Below are 13765 nucleotides of genomic sequence, written 5' to 3'. Positions count from 1 at the left end.
AAATTGTCTGCAGCACTGAAGGTCCCCAAGAGCACAGTGGCCTCCATCATTCTTAAATGGAAGACGTTTGGAACCACCAATACTCTTCCTAGAGCTGACCGCCTGGCAAAACTGAGAAATCGGGGGAAAAGGGCCTTGGTCAGAGAGGTAATCAAGAACCTGATGGTCACTGACAGAGCTCCAGAGTTCCTTCTGCAGCACTCCACCAATCAGGCCTTTATGGTAGAGTGGCCAGACGGAAGCCACTCCTCAGTGAAAGGCACATGACAGCCCGATTGGAGTTTGCCAAAAGGCACCTAAATACTCTCAGACCATGAGAAACAAGATTCTTTGGTCTGATGAAACCAAGACTTAACTCTTTGTCCTGAATGCAAAGCGTCACCATCTGGAGAAAACCTGGCACCATCCCTACGGTGAAGCATGGTGGTGTGGGGATGCTTTTCAGTGGCAGGGAATAGGAGACTAGTCAGGATCGAGGCAAAGATGAACGGAATAAAGTACAGAAAGATCCTTGACGAAAACATGCCCCAGAGTTTTCAGGACCTCAGACTGGGACGAAGGTTCACATTCCAACAGGCCAACGACCCTAAGCACACAGCCAAGACAACAGAGGAGTAGCTTCGGGACAAGTCTCTGAATGTCCTTGATTGGCCCAGCCAGTGCCCGGACTTGAACCCGATAGAACATCTATGGAGAGACCTGAAAATAGCTGTGCAGCGACGCTCTCCATCCAACCTGACAGAGCTTGAGATAGTCAGAGAAGAATGGGAGAAACTCTCCAAATAAAGGTGTTCCAAGCTTGTAGAGTCATACCCAAGAAGCCTCGAGGCTGTAATTGCTGCCAAAGGTGCTTCAACAAAGTACTGAGTAAAGGGTCTGAATAGTTTATGTATAGTTTATTATTTTTTATTAAATTAACATTATGGGGGTATTGTGTGTAGATTGATGAGGGAAAAAAACAATTTAATCAATTTTAGAATAAGGCTGTAACCTAACAAAATGTGTAAAAAGTCAAGGGGTCTGAATACTTTCCGAAGGCAGTGGCGCCGAGCTCTCTCCCATCCAGGACCTCTATATCAGGCCGTGTGAAAAGGGCCGGAAAATTGTTAAAGGCCCAAGCCATAGTGTTCTCTCTGCTTCCGTTTGGCAAGTGGTACCGGAGCATCAACAGACTCCTGAACAGCTTCTATCCCCAAGCCATGGACATGGACTTCCTGCATTGACGTTTATATTTTTGCACTGTCTCTATATGCACACACACACACTTTATGCACATTTGACACACTCACACGCTCTTCATTTACTCACGCACACACATTCATACAGACTCTACACCCACACACAATCATCAAATACGCTGCTGCTACTCTGATTATCCTATATCCTGATGCCTAGTCACCTTACCACCCCACATATCTAACCCTACCATGCTAGTATCCCTGCACATTGTATATGGTATTGGCACTGACCCTGTATATAGCTTACTTACTTTGTGTTATTATTTATATTTCCTGTGTTTTTGTTCAAGTTGGCTTTTTCTTATTTAAAAAAAAAAGTATAGTACTACTGCATTGTTGGGAAAGAGCAAGCACGTGTACTAGTGCACATGACAAACTTGAAACTAGGATTCAGGGTGTGTAGGGTACATACCTGACACCAGAACCTGAAGTACTGCACTTTCGCTTTGAAGTCCCTGACGTAGGTGATCTGGGGCCCGTTCTCACTGTGGGAAGCAAAGATGAAATACATTTTACATCTCTGAATTGGGTGACACAATTGAACCTTCGTTAAGCCCCACCCCAGAATTTGGGGCAACAAAATCGCAGCGCTACGGTGGATAGCAAACGTTGCTAACCAAGCCCGAGTCATGACAAACTCACGTTTCAAAAGCATGAAAGCCAATGAGGACAATGGCAAAAACAGTTTCCATTAAAAACATTATTATTATTATTTTTTTTAAATGGCTAAATTAATTAACAGTTCACCAGGGAAAGAAAGGCAATGGGGATAACTAGTCAGTTGCACAACTAAATGCATTTAACCAGAACGTGTCTTCCGCATTTAACCCAACCCCTCAGAGAGGTGTGGGGGACTGTCTTAATCGACTTCCGTGTCAACAGCACCCGGGTAGCAGTTGCTGTGGAGGTTAACTGCCTTGCTCAAGGGCAGAACGGCAGATTTTTCAAACTTGTCGGCTCAGGAATTCAAACCAGCGACCTTTCAGTTCCTAACCCATCGCTCTTAACCGCTAGGTTACCAGCCGCCCCAGGGGTAATTGCGACTGTTATACCTTAAAATGCATTGTTTGCTAACTGGTTACCTAGCGCTCCTTGAGTCTAGGGCTGGGCGATATGGCCAAAATATCATATGGTGTTTTTCACGGTATTTTATGTTTTTGATTAATAAAAGTTCTAATTTTGCTTTATGAGTAGTGCGTGGCCCTAGGGTAGCAACACATATTCTCAATGGGTCTTTCTCCATTCTGATTGTTTTATACTGTTCAATTCAACTTCAACCTAAAATAATTTCCGGCGTTTCCATCAATTTCTGCATTTCCTGCACTTGTTTGAGATCATTTCCACACTGCCACGATATGGGCAAAAATACCAGGCCTTATTTTTAACCAAATGTTGCAATTGCGATTTAGATCAAAACACTTGGGTGAACTTTTTGAATCGTGGAAATATGTTTATTATAATTCTATAGTTAGAATATAAATAATAGTGGGCACTTTGAATACAGTGTTGTTTGACATGACAACGAATGAAAATGCCATGGACAAGTTATTGTGACAGGTTAGGAACCCAAGTGATGTTCCGTGTTTCCTGGGGGACGCTATAATCTTTGGCTACATTAAATCTTTATTTATATAGCCCATATATATTCATGCTTTGTCTATTCCTCTTTGATTTAGCAGATACTGTTGCACAAACAACATGCTGATTTAAGCCTCCGCCAGTACTGGTATCAGGCTGTATTAGCTGGCTCCGTTCGCTCTGACTCTGCCAGCTAACTAGCGATTAGCATAAGTGGCTAACACGATTTAGCTTAACTTGCTAAGAAAATATAAACTAGCTGTTTGCCGATGTAAGAAACACAAAGTAATGTTGTAATTATAGAACGCTTGTGGATTTATATTAAGATAAAAGTGTAAACATCGTTGTCATCAACATTGCTGCATGTACCATGCAGACTGAACGAACGTGTCTCGTGGTCAAGCAACAACAAATACGCTCCTTGAGTGACAGGGGGTGGGACTAGGTCTGTGTGGAAAGCGGCGGAGTAAACTATAAAAATGGACATTACACGCGTCGTATCACATTTAACAAACCAAACATTCAAATACCGTTATAGAATGTAAAGTAAAAACCCAAATCAGTCCGTGCATAAATACCGGTGTGTAGTAAAATATGGTATAGCGCCCAGCCCTACTTGAGTCAACATTGAAACCTTTGCTAACACTAGCTACCCAATTAATATAACATGTTTTCTCCTAATGCATGTTAGCTAACCATATTAGCTATTATGAATATAACTTTTACACTGCATTCAGAGGCATCCAGTGACTTGCCATAATACAAACTTAATTTTACCAGGTTCACGTGAAGCAATTGTAATGACTGTCCACCACAACATTCCCAGGAGTCTCCTGATCCACAAGGGGTAGTCTGTGTTTAATTTCATTGTGTATTAACCTCCTGGAAAATGGAGGTGGGCTTAGGGAATGGTCAATTAGGTGGGTGAGTGCACCTGTGAACTTTGACTAATGCGATTTGTGGATTAAAATTAAGTATTATAAATATGTGGGTGTGTTAGCACGTAAGTGAATGAGTAAGTGAGTCTAGAGATTAGAGAGCCGGCCAGAAATCAAAGGGTGAGTGAACACTTGAGAGTTTACTAGACTCACAGGGAGGATTTGCCCGTGCGAGGGTCTATGTAGGTGGTGGTTCTCCGGTTGTGGTCCACAAAGTAGGGGATGCCATCCACTGTGAACCTCATCTCCCAGCCTTCAGGTAGAGGCTTGTCATTCAGCAGCCTACAGGAGGGACAGACACACACACACACTTATTTACAGGGCATCGACAGTCATGCAAGAGTTTTGATTAACAGTACAATACTTGTATTGTTTGTTTAGAAGTTCAACTGACCCTTGTGTCCGTGGGTCCTCCCACTGAGTCATCCGCGTTGTGTGGTGAACAAAATAAACCCTACCGTTGGTGTCTGTTCGCTTCTCTGCAGTAGACAAAAACAAACAGAAGAACGACACTTGTAAAAAATAGAGCCCAAGACCTTTTTTTTTTTTAATGTACATTTAATATTGCAGATAGATTGTAGCTTCCATTAATGTAAATGTCTGCATATTTCCAATGCCCCAGAATGATAGAAAAGTTTGGACACCTACACATTCAAGGGTTCTTCATTTTTTTATAACTATTTGATACATTGTAGAATAATAGTGATGACATCACAACTATGAAATAACACATACAGTGGGGCAAAAAAGTAGTTAGTCAGCCACCAATTTTGCAAGTTCTCCAGCTTAAAAAGATGAGGTCTGTAATTTTCATCATAGGTACACTTCAACTACGACAGACAAAATTAGAAAAAAAATCCAGAAAATCACATTGTAGGATTTTTTATGAATTCATTTGCAAATTATGGTGGAAAATAAGTACTTGGTCAATAACAAAAGTTTCTCAATACTTTGTTATATACCCTTTGTTGGCAATGACTGAGGTCAAACGTTTTCTGTAAGTCTTCACAAGGTTTTCACACACCGTTGCTGGTATTTTGGCCCATTCCTCCATGCAGATCTCCTCTAGAGCAGTGATGTTTTGGGGCTGTTGCTGGGCAACACGGACTTTCAACTCCCTCCAAAGATTTTCTATGTGGTTGAGATCTGGAGACTAGCTAGGCCACTCCAGGACCTTGAAATGCTTCTTACGAAGCCACTCCTTTCGTTGCCCAGGCGGTGTGTTTAGGGTCATTGTCATGCTGAAAGACCCAGCCACGTTTCATCTTCAATGCCCTTGCTGATGGAAGGAGGTTTTCACTCAAAATCTCACGATACATGGCCCCATTCATTCTTTCCTCTACACGGATCAGTCGTCCTGGTCGCTTTGTAGAAAAACAGCCCCAAAGCATGATGTTTCCACCCCCCTGCTTCACAGTAGGTATGGTGTTCTTTGGATGCCACTCAGCATTCTTTGTCCTCCAAACACGATGAGTTGAGTTTTTACCAAAAAGTTCTATTTTGGTTTAATCATATGACATTCTCCCAATCTTCTTCTGGATCATCCAAATGCTCTCTAGCAAACTTCAGACGGGCCTGGACATGTACTGGCTTAAGCAGGGGGACACGTCTGGCACTGCAGGATTTGAGTCCCTGGTGGCGTAGTGTGTTACTGATGGTAGGCTTTGTTACTTTGGTCCCAACTCTGCAGGTCATTCACTAGGTCCCCCCGTGTGCTTCTGGGATTTTTGCTCACCGTTCTTGTGATCATTTTGACCCCACGGGGTGAGCTCTTGCGTGGAGCCCCAGATCGAGGGAGATTATCAGTGGTCTTGTATGTCTTCCATTTCCTAATAATTGCTCCCACAGTTGATTTCTTCAAACCAAGCTGCTTACCTATTGCAGATTCAGTCTTCCCAGCCTGGTGCAGGTCTACAATGTTGTTTCTGGTGTCCTTTGACAGCTCTTTGGTCTTGGCCATAGTGGAGTTTGGAGTGTGACTGTTTGAGGTTGTGAACAGGTGTCTTTTATACTGATAACAAATTCAAACAGGTGCCATTAATACAGGTAACGAGTGGAGGACAGAGAAGCCTCTTAAAGAAGAAGTTACAGGTCTGTGAGAGCCAGAAATCTTGCTTGTTTGTAGGAGACCAAATACTTATTTTCCACCATAATTTGCATATAAATTCATTAAAAATCCTACAATGTGATTTTCTGGATTTTTTTTTCTAATTTTGTCTGTCATAGTTGAAGTGTACCTATGATGAAAATTACAGGCCTCATCTTTTTAAGTGGGAGAACTTGCACACTTGGTGGCTGACTAAATTTTTTTGCCCCACTGTAGATGGACAGAATTAATGGAACAAAAGGAACAATTGTGATGTTTATGGGACATATTGGAGTGCCAACAAAAGAAGCTCGTCAAAGGCAATGCATGTTTTATATTCCTGCGTTTTGTGTTGCGCCTGCAGGGTTGAAATATGCTACTCTTTGTTCACTATATTGTGCTATCATCAGATAATAGATTCTTATGCTTTCGCCGAAAAACCTTTTTAAAATCTGACATGTTGGCTGGATTCACAACGAGTGTAGCTTTAATTAAGTATCTTACATGTGTGATTTAACAAAAGTTTTATTTTCATATCATTTTTGAAGAATTTGCCGCGCTGCATTTTCCCTGTTTTTAAAACACATTTTTAAAAACAACAAGCTGTCCTGGGATCAGTGTACTGATGCAATTTTTAAGAAAGGACAACAGACTATTTCCTACGGAAATTGCACTTTTTTTAATGTCGATCGAACCATCATGGTTCTCTTTTATAGATCATTCACTGAGAGCATTCTATCCTACTGCTTGACCTGCTGCTTTGGGAAGGTTACACAGAAAAATAGGTTGGGCAAGACAGTCAGGACCTGTTCAAGTAACAGACATCTCAACATCAACTGTTCAGAGGAGACTACGTGAATCAGGCCTTCATGGTCGAAATGCTGCAAAGAAACCACTACTAAAGGACACCAATAAGAAGAGAGTTGCCTGGGCCAACAAACACGAGCAATGGACATTAGACCGGTGGAAATCTGTCAGTTTGGTTTGACGAGTCCAACTGTGATATTTTTGGTTCCAACCATTGTGTCTTTGTCAGACGCAGAATAGGCGAACAGATGATCTCCGGATGCATGGAGGCGGTGTGGTGGTGCTTTGCTGGTGACACTGTCTGTGATTTATTTAGAATTCAAGGCACACTTGACCAGCATGGCTACCACAGCAATCTGCAGCCATACGCCATCCCATCTGGTTTGCGCTTCGTGGGACTATCATTTGTTTTTCAACAGGACAATGACCCAACACACCTCAAGGCTGTGCGAGGGCTATTTGACCAAGAAGGAGAGTGATGGAGTGCTGTATTAGATGACCTGGCCTCCACAATCACCTGACTGCAGAATGAAGGAAAAGCAGCCAACAATTGCTCAGCATATGTGGGAACTCTTTCAAGACTGTTGAAAAAGCATTTCAGGTGAAGCTGGTTGAGAGAATGCCAATATTGTGCTGTCATCAATGCAAATGGTGGCTAAATCTAAAATACATTTTTTTTTTTTTTTTAACATTCTTGGTTACTACATGATTCCATATGCGTTATTCCATTAGATGTCTTTACTGTTATTCTACAATGTAGAAAACAGCACAAAAAGAAAAACCCTTGAATTAGTAGGTGTCCAAACTTTTGACTGGTACTGTATATTGATTGTTATATTTTTCTTTATTTTAATGTTGTCAAAATATGTGAAAAACTGACTGTTCTCATTGCAAATCCTGTAACAGCAAACCCCCATGAGTATTTAAAGATGAATTCCTTTCAAATGAATAGTAGTTATTTGCCTATCAGCTTAAAAGAGAAAAGGTTCAGATTGCTCTCCTACAGGAAACATCTGACATAAGAAATTAAAGCGAAATGGATAGGCAAAGTGTTTTACGTGTCATATAATTCTAAAAGCAGAGAGGCTGCCATTCTTAGGTAAAAAAATACCCAGATTTTATCACTGGAAAAGATTGTTCAGGATTCTTAAGATATGTCATTATTACTGGTTTTCTATATGCGAGTATATTCAGCTGGGATCAATTTATGCACCTAATATTTACAAAAATACCTTTTATTGCAAAACTTGTAAATTATGTATTTTTACTGGCAACACCATTCTGTGTTTTAGGACGAGACTATACCTGTCCATTGAACCCACTGGGTCGATCAAAAACCTCCCAATCAGAAGGCATCTAGGAAAACTAACGGTATACATACATTTTATTTCATTTTCTGTGTAATTAATAAATAAATATACATACACACATATATATACATATAGATATATATACATAAACATATTTTTGTACATTTACCCCTTTTTCGTGATATCCAATTGGTAGTTACAGTCTTGTCCGTAGGGGAGTTGCAGCGATGGGACTCGGGAGAGGCGAAGGTAAAAAGCCATGCATCCTTCGAAAAAGCGAATCGGCCAAGCCGCACTGCTTCTTGACACACTGCTCACTTAACCAGGAAGCCAGCCGCACCAATGTGTCGGAGGAAACACCGACCAGCTGGCGACCGGAGTCAGCTTGCAGGCACCCTGCCCGCCACGCCACAAGGAGTTGCTAGAGCGCAATTGGGACAAGGAAATCCCGGCCGGCCAAACCCTTGCCTAACCCGGACGACGCTGGGCCAAATCTGCCTCGCGGGTCTCCAGGTCACGGCCGGCTGTGACACAGCCTGGGATCGAACCACACCTGAATTCATTGTCTATTTAAAGAATCAATGGAATCTCTACATGGAGAACGATGAAACATCCAACATATCTCCTTCAATAATTGGGAAGCAGGCAAGACAGTTATGAGAGGGAATAATTTGTAGTACTACATTGATTACCGCATCGTTGGGTTTAGACCTGGCAAGGCATTGGAGGCATTTCACTGTAATTGTGCACGTGATATTAAAACTAAGATTGTTTCTTGCTGTTTAAAGAGAGAAAACATTAAAACTACAGTTGGACATAGAGTTAAGTAAGGCAACTTGAAGATGAATTTAAAAAGACTTCAAAGAATTACAAGCTGCAAGATCAGCATTAGACTAACTGCTTACAGAGAAATCAAAAGCATCTTTTTTCCAGGCTAGACACAGATTATATGAATACGGAAGTAAGCAAAATCTCCTCCTTTCAAGACTGGCAAATAATATAACTGCACCAGCTGCTATCCCTTCATTAAAGCATCAATCAGGGTTGGAACGATTCAACACTAGAGAAATTAACTGTCGCTCTACAGATCAGACTCAAGCAATAATCTGGCTGACATGCAATCCTTTCTGGATAAACTCTCTCCCAACAATACCTGTGGGAGGCAGAATTACAATGCCAGAGATATCCAAAGAATAAATACAAAAAGGCAATTAAACCCTTATAAGAATTGACAAGACTTAACAGAATCCCTATTTAGGAATGTATACAGACTCCTTTGCCAATGGCGAACTACCTCCAACTTTAAACCATGCTAATATTAATCTTATTCTAAAGAAAGGTAAACCAGCAGAAGACCGTGTGAGCTATAGGCCTGTGTCCCTTATTAATGTGGACAGTAAACTCTTATCTAAGACCCTAGTTAGGAGACTAGAAAGATTTCTACCACCTTTAATAAAGCTGGTAGACGCAAAGGCATTCATTCATCAATTTCATAAATCTCCTCAGCATAATACAACACGGTGAGCAATCACAACATAGGCTCACTGCTCTATCACTGGATGCTTAGAAGGCATTTGACTGAGTAGAATGGCCATACCTATTTAAAGTACTTAAGCGGGAGAGAATTTCATTAACTGGATAAAGTTGATATACCATGCCCCTCAGGCCAGTGATAAAAAAAAATGGAATGCAGTCGCACAGTTAGCATTGGTCCACGAAACTACCTCTAAGTTCCTACAGACATAAAAATGGTATCCACGAGTTTCTGACTCTGGGGAATTAGGTAAACGGCCTCATTGCTAAATCCCAAAGAATCCCTTTAAAGTCTGGAGAGATATTTGCAAACACCTTGGGAGAAAGGATTACTTCTCTGCTCTGACTCCCCTTATTAAAAACAAGGTCTTCCCCCTGGTGTTTCTAACAGCATTTTCCACCTCTGGTAACAGAAAGGTAAAAGGTCAATAGAGATGTTTGATGGTGATATTGCTATTGTTTCAGCAAATCCAACAAAAATGTGCTGTATCACACAGACAATTCTATGCGTATCTTATTGAATCCAAGATGGTGTTCCCCCCACAGAACCCAATACGAACCACAGTTGACAAAATTGTATAGCAATTTTTATGTTGCTATACACTAATGTTGAAAGTAACACAGGTGCTCTGACTAGGGTATGGGAAACAGAGCTGCAAAGAGGCCCAGAAATTCAAAACTGGATAAAAGATGAACAGTTGTCATGCCTCGCACATCTGCAAGGTGCAACAGATACAATATAAAGATTGTGCAAAAGGTTCATATGACTTCCATTATATGTAATAAAATGAATGCAAAATCATCTGATACCTGTAATATGTGTAAGAAGGAAAAAGCCACTCATGGCCATCTGTTTTGGACTGTTTTGGACGTCCATTAATTACAATTTTCTAGGAATGGATAAAGGAATTCCATTCTAGGAATGGATCATCCATAAGTGTCATTGGAAATAGGACCTCGTTTACCATAGCACAGCTCAATCTTAAAAGAAATACTCTTTGTTGGCCGCAAATGTATTCTCCTTAACTGTACGAACTACCAGCCACTAACAATACATCAGGGGAATTATGAGGTCTTTAAAGTGCTGCCAATGGAGAAAATGAGCACTATATATCAGAACAAGGAAAGAGATTACTTCACAATATTGGATCCCTTCCCCCTAAACTTGCAGATACCCTAAGAAGTGTCAATATACAAATACTATGGGTCTTTCGTTGATACAACTGGACCCTGGCCCATTTGACTCCGCTTTCTTGTATGGAATAATTTTCGTTAGGGGTATTTTGTATTCTATATACACTACAGCCACACACTTTGCAACAGTCAAATTAAGAAAGGCTTGTATAGAAAATAAATCGTTAGAGGCAATGAAATATTGTAAGAGAGCAGAGAACTCAAAGTGAACGTACAATTGTTAGTGTGTTTTTGTTCGCTCTCATTGTTTTGTTGTTTGTTATGCTATGTTTTATGTTACCTGGTTATGTTATTTGGAAATCAAATATATGTACAATTTGTTTATGATGTTGACCTGAAACAAGGAAAGATTTTTTTAAAACTTTGGAACAGGCATTCATTGACCAGTGAGTAGTCAAGCCCTCGTCAGACCAACAACGGTATAATTCATAGAAAGCCTGCCTCTTTACACTAACGGCAGGTGTGCGCCCATAATTCCTGCTGTCAAAATATAACAAATATTTCTGACACACCCACGAAGCAACAGCGAGTGCACTGAGATTTATGTTTGCATTTGGATTGTTAAAATAGAGCCCTCAAGGCATCTACAAACTAGGTTCGGCTTGTTCCTAGCAGAACTCGGTTAGGTGAAGTGAACGTCTGGCTCGCATACTCCCTCAAGATCTTTGGTCAAAAAACAGGAACAAATCTGCAATATTAAAGTTGTTTGTCCCACTTGAGACTAGGCCTGGGCGGTATACCGTATTTTATGATATACCGGTATTGATGCAGGGACCGGTTTGGGTTTTTATTTGAATGTTTGGTTTGTTAAATGTGATATGCCATGTGTAATGTCAATTTTTATAGTTTTACTTCGCTACTTGAGTCATCTCTCTCCCCTCTTTCTCTCCGTGCCACTTTCCACACAGACTTAGCCATGCCCCCTGTCACTCAAGGAGCGCATTTGATGTTCCTCAACCACGAGACACTTGCGTTCAGTCTGCATGGTCAACGCAGCACATGTAACAATGTTGATGACAACCATACTGTTTTCACTTTCCTTCTTAATATAAATACACTAGCGTTCTATAATGACACGATTAGTTTGTGTTTCTTACATCAGCATGTTGTTTGTGCAACAGCATCTTCTAAATCAAAGAGGAATATGCAAAGCAAGAATATGTTAGCTACATGAAGTAGCTAAGAGAATACATGCAATGTAGCCAAAGCTTATAGGGTCCCCTAGGAAACACTTAGTGTTTAGTTCCTACCCTGTTACAAAAACTCCTCCCTGGCATTTTAATTCGTTGTCATCTCAAACACTGTATTCAAAGTGCCCACTATTTTATTCTAACTATAGAATTGGAATAGTCATTCTATTTCCATGATTCCAACAGTTTTGCTCTAATTAGCAAGTCAAATTGCGATTGCAACATTTGGTTAAAAATAAGTCCTAGATTATTTGCCCATACCGTGCAGCCCTACGTGGCAGTGTGGAAATTATCTCAAGCAGTGGTGTAAAGTACTGTAAAAATACTTTCAATTACTACTCAAGTCATTTGTTTTGGTATCTAACTTTACTATTTTTATTTGACAACTTTTACTTCAATACATTCTTAAAGAAAATACTGTACTTTTTACTCCATACATTTTCCCTGACACCTAAAAGTACTCGTTACATTTTGAATGCTTAGCAGGAGAGGTAAATGGTCAAATTCACATACTTGTCAAGAGAACATCCCTGGTCATCTACTGCCTCTGATCTAGAGGACTCACTAAACACAAATGCTTTATTTGTAAATGTCTGAGTGTTGGAGTGTGCCCCTGGCTATCCTAAAATAAAAATACAAACAAGAAAATGGTGCCATCTGGTATGCTTAACCTCTTGAGCTTATGGCTGAATACTGCCCCCTTTGGAGGAAGTGCGTGCCCATAGTAAACTGAAAATATTTTTTTCCAAAATTGATAATATATGCATATAATAATAATTATTGAATAGAAAACACTCTAAAGTTTCTAAAACGTTTAAATTATGTCTGTATGTAAAGCAGAACTCTCAGGGCAGCCTTTCTCCCAAACTCTCTCTTGTCAAGAGAAAAGTTGGGTCAACTTTTCATCGCCCCCACCCTTCCCAGGCAGCTACCGATCTGGGAACAGTATGTATTTGTTCAGCGCGATGTCTGCTTTCACATTCGTTCATTGTTTGAATTTCGCTCCCTCATCCTTTGGCGGGCGAAAATGCCCGGTTCACTCTCACATACATGCACTCTATTGCGCGCGGCCGATTTGGAGAACGTTCTTTTCCAATAGACACCAGTTGAAGCCGGTTCGTTTGTTTGCGATTATCATTGTTTTACATGATAAAAACATCATTTTGCTTTCTGCACTTAGTTTGACCAGTTTAGTCGACATATAATATGTAATTTTGAAGTTTGATTGCGCAAGAGTGCGGGACCAGAAGGAGCAGAAGTTATTTTGGGTGCATTTCAGCTGAAGCTGTTAGCATATGCTAATACAAAGACGCACAACTTGAAACCAAACGATGTATTGGGTAAGTATGACTCCTTCTACGTCTTCTGATCGAAGAACATCAAAGGTAAGGGAATATTTATGTGGTTATTTTGGGTTTCTGTGGACTCCAAACGTAGAGGAGACACTGCTAATATCTGAGCGCCGACTCATAGCATAGACTAGTGAACGAATTCTGTAACGTTAAAAATAAATGTAACACAGCGGTTGTATTAAGAAGAAGTGTATCTTTGTAACTATATGTAGAACATGTATATTTAGTCATGTTTATTGCTTGTTATCTGACGTTATCTGTCCGAGCTATCATAATTTCTCCGGACATTTTGAGTAGCATTTTTTGAAATGTCGTCATTGTAAACAGAGATTTATGGATATTAATGGCATATTATTGAAAAAAAAAAAATGTACTGTGTAACATGTAATATTACTGTCATCTGATGAAGATTTTCAAAAGGTTAGTGAATTATTTATTTTTTAATCCTACTTTTAAATTTTATATTTTCTGGGACAAAATGGCCGCCGCTTGCATTTTGTTTCGGTGGTGGTCTAATATAAATGTGTGCTATGTTTTCG

At 40.3% G+C, this 13765-nt stretch overlaps 1 protein-coding gene across 4 annotated transcripts in view; it reads right to left on the bottom strand.

Moving 5' to 3' along the window:
- The window catches only part of LOC112267209 (E3 ubiquitin-protein ligase Itchy), a 69886-nt gene that overhangs the window by 19292 nt on the left and 36829 nt on the right, over nucleotides 1-13765 (bottom strand). For all 4 annotated transcript variants that reach the window (XM_024445433.2, XM_042300779.1, XM_024445422.2 and 1 more), the window contains 3 exons: nucleotides 4149-4233; nucleotides 3908-4036; nucleotides 1651-1723 (listed from right to left, as the gene is read on the bottom strand). In XM_024445433.2, coding sequence (XP_024301201.1) covers nucleotides 1651-1723; nucleotides 3908-4036; nucleotides 4149-4233 — 287 coding nt within the window. The remainder of the gene's footprint in view (nucleotides 1-1650; nucleotides 1724-3907; nucleotides 4037-4148; nucleotides 4234-13765) is intronic.

The sequence above is a fragment of the Oncorhynchus tshawytscha genome, linkage group LG02 (genome assembly GCF_018296145.1).
Source record: "Oncorhynchus tshawytscha isolate Ot180627B linkage group LG02, Otsh_v2.0, whole genome shotgun sequence".
Taxonomy (NCBI): Eukaryota; Metazoa; Chordata; class Actinopteri; order Salmoniformes; family Salmonidae; genus Oncorhynchus; species Oncorhynchus tshawytscha.
The sequence above is the reverse complement of the archived record's forward strand: the minus strand, read 5'-3'. Positions and strand labels throughout refer to the sequence as shown.